General features: G+C 46.9%; 2 protein-coding genes across 2 annotated transcripts; one reads left to right on the top strand and one right to left on the bottom strand.

Annotated features, from left to right (window-relative positions):
- Positions 1-4,393: 4,393 nt before the first annotated feature.
- On the bottom strand, positions 4,394-6,759 carry LOC139190597 (uncharacterized). Its single transcript, XM_070810973.1, has 2 exons — positions 6,224-6,759; positions 4,394-6,126 (listed from the first exon to the last, which is right to left on the bottom strand). Exons 1-2 carry the CDS (start codon positions 6,601-6,603, stop codon positions 6,033-6,035), a joined length of 474 nt encoding a protein of 157 aa, XP_070667074.1. The 5' UTR covers positions 6,604-6,759; the 3' UTR covers positions 4,394-6,032.
- Positions 4,628-6,261, top strand: LOC103452225 (zinc finger CCCH domain-containing protein 53-like). The gene has a single exon (XM_017336771.3). The coding sequence runs from the start codon at positions 4,628-4,630 to the stop codon at positions 5,759-5,761; it is 1,134 nt and encodes a 377-aa protein (XP_017192260.3). The 3' UTR covers positions 5,762-6,261.
- Positions 6,760-7,802: the final 1,043 nt, after the last annotated feature.

Here is a 7,802-nt window from a genome sequence, read left to right as displayed (position 1 = left end):
GAAGCTCTGAAGCTCTGAAACTCCGAAGCTTTCAAGCATCCAGGTTTCCGAAGAATCAAGAAAGCCTTCTTCGTTCTTCGTTCATCGTTCTTCCAAGATCAAGCCCCGACGGCCCTTGGATCAACAATCATCCACCTTCAAGCCCAAGCCTCAACAGCCCCTTGGAGAAAGTGTTCATCGTTCATCAACTGTTCATCCTCAAGGATCAAGCCCCAACGGCCCCTTTGGATTGACAACATCAACGAATCCGCTCATCTCTGTTCATCAAGTCCAAGCCTCGACGGCCCTTGAAGAAAGCGTTCATCGTTCATCACCGTTCTTCGAGATCAAGCCCAAAAGCCCTCGAAGATCCGTTCAAGCCCAAAAGCTCTCGAAGATCCGTTCGTCACTGTTCTTCGAGTTCAAGCCCAAAAGCCCTCGGAAATCCATTCATCAACTGTTCATCCTCAAGGATCAAGCCCCAACGGCCCCTTTGGATTGACAACATCAACGAATCCGCTCATCTCTGTTCATCAAGTCCAAGCCTCGACGGCCCTTGAAGAAAGCGTTCATCGTTCATCACCGTTCTTCGAGATCAAGCCCAAAAGCCCTCGAAGATCCGTTCAAGCCCAAAAGCTCTCGAAGATCCGTTCGTCACTGTTCTTCGAGTTCAAGCCCAAAAGCCCTCGGAAATCCATTCATCACTGTTCTTCAAGATCAAGCCCAAAAGCCTTTGAAGATCCGTCAATCACCATTCTTCAAGATCAAGCCCAAAAGCCCTTGAAGATCCGTTCATCCTCGTTCATCCAAGATCAAGCCTCGACGGCCCTTGGATCAATCGCACATCCCACAAATCAACACCTTACGGAGATCGAATCAGAGGATCAAAATAGAGAGAGATTGTAACCCAAAACTATCAAATACAAATATTTGTTTGTGCACGTTGTTCTTGTCTCTTTCGTTTCAGGAATTTTCCGTGTTCACAAATTTTGAAGATCCGTCAATCACCATTCTTCAAGATCAAGCCCAAAAGCCCTTGAAGATCCGTTCATCCTCGTTCATCCAAGATCAAGCCTCGACGGCCCTTGGATCAATCGCACATCCCACAAATCAACACCTTACGGAGATCGAATCAGAGGATCAAAATAGAGAGAGATTGTAACCCAAAACTATCAAATACAAATATTTGTTTGTGCACGTCGTTGTTCTTGTCTCTTTCGTTTCAGGAATTTTCCGTGTTCACAAATTGGCACGCCCGGTGGGACCATCTCTGCCTCTCATCTCTTTCTCCGAAATTCAAGCGCACTTCGAAAATTAATGGCATCAAGGAAGGCTCAAACTGTTCCCGCAACCGGCGCAAAGAACAAGAGCATCCTCGTCGCAAGTGGTGTCACTTTAGGCATCACGACTCGAAGCATGGCAAGAGCTACTTCTGCCGCCTCTTTCACCTCTGCATCAACTATGCCAAGGGAACAAAAGCACCCAAGGCACGAGCCTTTGATCACCTTAGCCTCGCTAAGGGCACCAAGGGGGGAAAGCCCAAGGAAATACTCCGAATCCATGCTCTCCGATGCCGATTCAAGCGACGGTTCAGCCATGCAAGTCATGACCATTGGAGCAACTTCAATCGATGAGCAGCTGGCTCAAATGAATGAAGCAATCGCAAGGCTAACCCGAACTGTGGAAGAAAAAGACTTGCAAATCGCTGCACTCGTCAGCCGACTGGAGCCACAGGACGACGAGAACCCTAACCCAGAAGATGAGCCTCAGGTGGAGAAAAACGATGCGAAGCCCGAGCCAGATCAAGCAGCGGCACTAATGGGATCTCTTTCTATCCAGCAGCTGCAAGAGATGATCACCAACACCATCAAGGCACAGTACGAAGGGAGCTTAAATACCTCCGAGTTGTACTCAAAGCCGTATTCAAAGAAGATCGACGCCTTAAGGATGCCGAGGGGCTATCAACCGCCGAAGTTTATGCAATTTGACGGAAAGGGAAACCCGAAGCAACATGTCGCACATTTCGTGGAAACCTGCAACAATGCAGGGACGGAGGGAGATTACCTCGCCAAGCAGTTTGTGCGCTCGTTAAAAGGAAACGCCTTTGAGTGGTACACGGACCTGGAGCCCGAGTCCATCAACAGCTGGGAGCAGTTAGAGCGAGAATTCCTCAACCGCTTCTATAGCACCCGCCGCACTGTGAGCATGCTAGAGCTAACGAGCACAAAGCAGTGGAAGGACGAGCCAGTCATTGACTACATCAACAGATGGCGCACTCTAAGCCCCGACTGCAAAGATAGGCTCTCGGAGACCTCTTCAATTGAGATGTGCATCCAGGGCATGCAATGGGGTTTGCAATACATTCTTCAAGGCATCAAACCACGGACCTTCGAAGAGCTAGCCACTCGCGCCCATGACATGGAGCTAAGCATCGCCCATCATGGGAAGAAGGAACCGATCGCCAACTACAAGAACGACAAAGTTCTTGAGACAAAGGTGGAGAAGGCTACGTGGAAATCCACAAAGGAAGCAATGACAGTCAACAAAGCTCCCGTCAAAATCCCTACACGAGGCAAGGCGATTCAAGCCGAAGGCTTTCGTGATCAAGAGATGCGTAGACGCACTTTGAAGGAGCTTGAGGAGAAAACTTATCCATTCCCCGACTCTGATGTGGTTGCCATGTTAGAAGACCTGTTGGACAAGAAGGTGATCAGTTTGCCTGAGTGCAGAAGGCCGGAAGAGATGAATCGTACCGACAACCCAAGATACTGTAAGTTCCACCGCTTCATCAGTCATCCAACGGAAAAGTGCTTCGTACTGAAAGATCTCATCCTAAAGCTAGCACAACAAGGGGAAATCGAGCTTGACCTCGAAGACACAGCTGCGGCACACACTACTACTATCGTGTTTGAATCACTCGATCCTGTGCATCTCCGAAGCATGCATGACCATTCCCGTCAATGTTCAAGTCACATGGCACCTCCTACACAACCATTACCGGGGGCAAGCAACCAAGATGCATCTACTGGTGATAAGAAAGGGTGGACATCGGTGACCTATAAAAAAATGAGGAAGCCAAGACCACAAGCCATAAGGCCAAAAGATGAGCCTAAACCCGCCCTTCGAACTTCAGTCTTCGAAAGGCTGAATTATTCAAAACCTAGAATTGCAGCACTTGATCGCATCAGTGGTCGAGACCAAACTTCCGTCTTCAAAAGGCTTGAGACGCCAACACCTCAAAGATCAGTCTTTGAAAGGTTATCAAAACCCAAGAAACAAAGCGGCACAGCTAGATCTCCTCCGCAACGGTCGGCTTTGGACAGACTTGAAGAAGCTAAGAAGCCTTCTAGAAACAGGAAGACAACACTAAAGGGAGAGAAGCCCGACAGTCTAGCAGGAAAAGACGATGTTCAAAGCTTGATTCCTTCAAGGATGAAGCGCCAAGCAACTTTGGAAGTCGACACAAAAGGACCACTAAAGGTAAGGAGGCGCACCATCATCTACACCGGCCAATCTTCACGGCAACAAACCCAAGAGGACCACACTGAAGAGAAGGCCCAAGAAGACAAAGAAGACGAAATCCTGGAAAAAGACGTCACTTCCGGCTCTGTCAACTCAAAATTTTCACCTCAATCGCTGGGGGCATGCTCCAAAAACATGCCAGTCAAGCCGAGTGAAGTTGAAGGATGGACTTATGTCACTCCGAAGAAATTGCACAAGAAGCATATGTCTTCTCCACAAGCTCACCAATGGGAAAGGGGGCAAAACAGCTTATGTTCACCTCTAGAACAATGTGAAAGTGTTGGAGATAATGAAACTTTGACACGAAGATCATCCATCCCCATCACGATGCGTGACATCTTCCCAGAAGACTTCTTCAACTACTCAGTCAAGGCTCCTTGCTATGAAGATTGCGAGGAACGACTCTCTCAGATCGCTTGACGAACCAAAGCTCCTTGTCTGTAAGAGCCTAAACTGCAAGACACAATGCTCCTTGTTCGCACGAGCCTAAACTGTACGAACCAAAGCTCCTTGTCTGTAAGAGCCTAAACTGCAAGACACAATGCTCCTTGTTCGCACGAGCCTAAACTGCACGAACCAAAGCTCCTCGCCTGCATGAGCCTAAACTGCATGGCATAAGGCTCCTTGCCTGCACGAGCCTAAACTGCATGGCACAACGCTCCTGGTCTGCACGAGCATAAAAGGCAACACCAATGTTCCTTGTCTGCACGAGTTGAAACTGCAAATGACACCAACACTCCTTGCCTGCATGAGCTGAAACTGCAAACGGCACAAAAAAGAAAATACCAAAAAAATATATGTATGTATTTGAACTACGTTTCGACTTGATCTCTTTAGAAGGGTACGTAGGCAGCTTGAATATTCAATTTCAAGTTCAGTCACAACAAATAAAAAAATAATAATAATGTTTTATTAGAAAAAAAAAAATACATATGTTTTATGTATTTAAAAAAAAAGGGAATACATACATATATATATGTATGTATATCCATCAGCAGCCAGCCTCTCAAAAGGAGGTCATCCAGGCCCAAGTGGCAGCCTCCAAGCCCAATCCGCGATCAAGTCCAATGCCTGTCTCAAATCTCAGCCGCTCCATCGACGAAGTTGCTCAGTCAGCGACGTGTGCATGGAGGACCCCAACTCAGGGTTTGGGTGGAAACCCTGCCTGTATTTCGCCAGAAGCTACTGCAAGAACGGAGCCAGCTGCAGGTTCTTGCACAGCGGTGGGCTAGGAGACGCCGTCGTCGACGGCAGAGGACAGGTGGTTGTTGGGTCGCCGAGCAAGCTGGAGATGATGGACCATGAAGCGCTTCTCAGATCTAAAACCGCTCAGCAGCAGAGGCTTGCTGCTGCTTCTCAGCTTATGGCAGCGTCAGCCAATTCCTTTCCTTACTCCTCCAAGTGCATGAACTTCCTACTTCAGCAGCAACAAACTGATTCCCAAAGGGCTGCGGCAGCTTCCTTGATGATGGGTGATGATATGCACAAGTTCAGCCGATCCCGCCTCGAAAGATCCGATTTTTCGATGAATGGTGGGGCGGGGATTGTGAACCCGGCTTCAAGGCAGATATATTTGACTTTCCCGGCAAATAGCACTTTCAGAGAGGAAGATGTCTCAAACTATTTCAGCATGTACGGGCCGGTCCAAGACGTGAGAATCCCATACCAGCAGAAGAGGATGTTTGGATTCGTTACATTCTTGTACCCGGAGACGGTGAAGCTGATTTTGGCCAAAGGGAACCCTCATTTTGTTTGTGATGCTAGAGTGCTTGTCAAGCCTTACAAGGAGAAGGGCAAAGCTCATAAAAAGAAACAACAGCAACAAGTGGAAAGAGGAGATTTGTCTCCCTGTGGTACACCTACTGGGCTGGATGGTAGAGACCCTTACGATCTCCAGCTAGGAGCAAAGATGTTTTACAATTCTCAAGACATGCTGTGGAGGAGGAAGCTGGAGGAGCAAGCTGAGTTGCAAGCACTTGAAATTCAAAGTCGAAGACTGATGGGCCTGCAGCTACATGATGTCAAGAAGCATCACCACCACGCTCTTTCTGCCAGCAGTCCGATTCACTCCCCTACCCAGTCTCCCAACATGTTCAGTCGAAACCTAGTGCTTCATTCGGTTCACAACGGCCAAGAAGTTCACCACGATAACTGTTTTTCTCCGATGCCACACTTGACTCCAGCAGTGGATGCTGATCAGTTGCTCAAGGAAGCAGCTGCTGCTGTTCTAGGTAAAGATATGATGGCCAACAACGACTAAAATGGTAGTGGTAGCCGAAGTAGCAATGGTAGTGGTAAGGAGAGCCCCCATGACAATATCGGTGATTTGCTGGAAGGTTTGGAGCACAATCTTCCTGATAGTCCTTTTGCGTCTCCAACAAAGGCTGCCGGAGAGTACACATCCTCCGCCTTCCCCAACGTGACTAGCGAGGCCAATGGCTCAGATGCCTCATTTGCAGCTGCTAACATAAACTTGGCGACTTCCCTACTTCCAGCATCTTCATCCCTGTACATGGCATCCTTCAAGTCTTTCAACTGCCAAATTCCAAGGTTGAACTCCGGTCACGGAGCCATAGGGATGTACGCTGGCACAGGAGCTGGGCCAAAATGCCCTGTTGGAACTTCCTAATCAAAGCTTAATTAGGAGGATCAACATGTTTAAGTATAACAAAACAAAAAACCACCATAAAAAAATCTGTAGAGAATCAAAAGAAATCAAAACCTTCCCCCACCACCATCATCACCGGCACCAGCAGCAGCACCGCACCTCCACTGCAACTCCAGCGAGTTTGGTCTAGATCCATCAACCACCTTCTTTTCTCCTCCAGCGCCGGTTATTTCCGTCCGCGCGGACATGGCTTCGAGAATGCTCAACGGAGCAGTGAGGCTGCCAAGGTAGTTAACGGGTAAGGTGGCAGCTGTGACGGATGTGAATGAGGCTGTACAGCCAGCCAAGGGCGACAGGAATTTGCTGAGGATCTTCTCTCGGTCGGAGCTCCGCGAAGCTTTCAGAGAAAATGCGGACGGTGAGAGTGCAACGGAGCGTGGCGAGAAAGCCTCATTTGCAGCAGACAACCACCCTGGCAATGGGCATCCTTCCATGCAGCGAGCATAGCAAACAGCAACGAGCAGCAGCCACGTCGCCGACTCGTCCTCGTCCTCGTCCTCCTCTGCAAGACCTTTCCTTCTGCCCAGCAAGGATGATCAGCCACGAACTCCACACCTCCGGCTCCCTTTCTCCGTCCACCTCCTTGCTCCGCTCCCTGCAAATCCCCATCCCGTCATCCAAATTTATACAAAAAAATAATAATAAAAAATATATGGTGGAACACTGCACCATGATTAAAGAAAAAAATAAAAAAATAAAATAGAACAATAAAATAATAAAAATGCATGGTGCGTCTGGCACCATATGAAAAAAAGGGGAGGGGTGCATCTGGCACCATAATTAAAGGCCAAAAAAAAAAAAAAAAAAAAAAAAAAAAAAAAAAAAAAAAAAAAGTTTTTGATCTTTGGTGCGTCTGGCACCATGTGAAGAAAACGGGTGCACCATGATTACCATCTGCAAAAAAATAAAAAAAAAAATAAAAATAAAAAATAAAAAAAATAAATAAATAAATATATATATAATAATAATTATAAAAATAATAATAATAATAAAAATAATAAATAAAAAATTTCTTTATGCTTTTGGCACTAAATATATATATATATACACACACACATAAAAAAGGAAATAAGGCTCATCTATTGATTTCTTGGAAAATTTACAAAAAGTGTACATTTTACATCAGTAAAAAAAAAAAAAAAAAAAAAAAAGTCAAATCAAATTTACAGGAGGGGATCTTCAAGGACGATCAGGTGCCGCCTCACCACTCGGCAGAGCTCCAGAAATGAGAGGCGCCGGAGGTTGATTGTTGGAAGCCACACCACTCGGCGGAACTCCAGGAAGAAGAGGAGCCAAAGGTTGATCATTTGGAGTTTCATTACGCGGTACAGCCCTAGAAGACGAAGGCAAATGCTGCTGGAACAAACCCACAAACCTCCGATGATCAAGTAAAATCTGACCATCAGATTCCTGCATCTGGTCAATTTTCCTCTTCATGTTTGTGGCATAGTTGTGTGCAAGCTTGTGCAACTGTTTATTCTCCTGCTTGAGCCCTCTAATCTCCTGTTTGAGACTCATCACTTCAGCCGCCAATGATTCAACTTGACGGGTTCGAGCAAATAGGCGTTGGGCCATATTAGACACAGAACCTGCACACTGCACACTGAGAGCCAGAGAATCCTTAACAGCCAAC

The sequence above is a fragment of the Malus domestica genome, chromosome 13, assembly GCF_042453785.1.
Source record: "Malus domestica chromosome 13, GDT2T_hap1".
NCBI classification, from domain to species: domain Eukaryota; kingdom Viridiplantae; phylum Streptophyta; class Magnoliopsida; order Rosales; family Rosaceae; genus Malus; species Malus domestica.
This window is presented reverse-complemented; position numbering and strand designations above follow the sequence as displayed.

Excerpts from the sequence above, each read along its gene's own strand:
- LOC103452225 (XM_017336771.3), top strand. The coding sequence starts at position 4,628 with ATGGAGGACCCCAACTCAGGGTTTGGGTGGAAACCCTGCCTGTATTTC.
- LOC139190597 (XM_070810973.1), bottom strand. The coding sequence starts at position 6,603 with ATGGAAGGATGCCCATTGCCAGGGTGGTTGTCTGCTGCAAATGAGGCT. Across the intron at positions 6,127-6,223 it reads GATGATGGTGGTGGGGGAAG|GAAGTTCCAACAGGGCATTT; the intron begins GTTTTGATTTCT and ends AGCTTTGATTAG.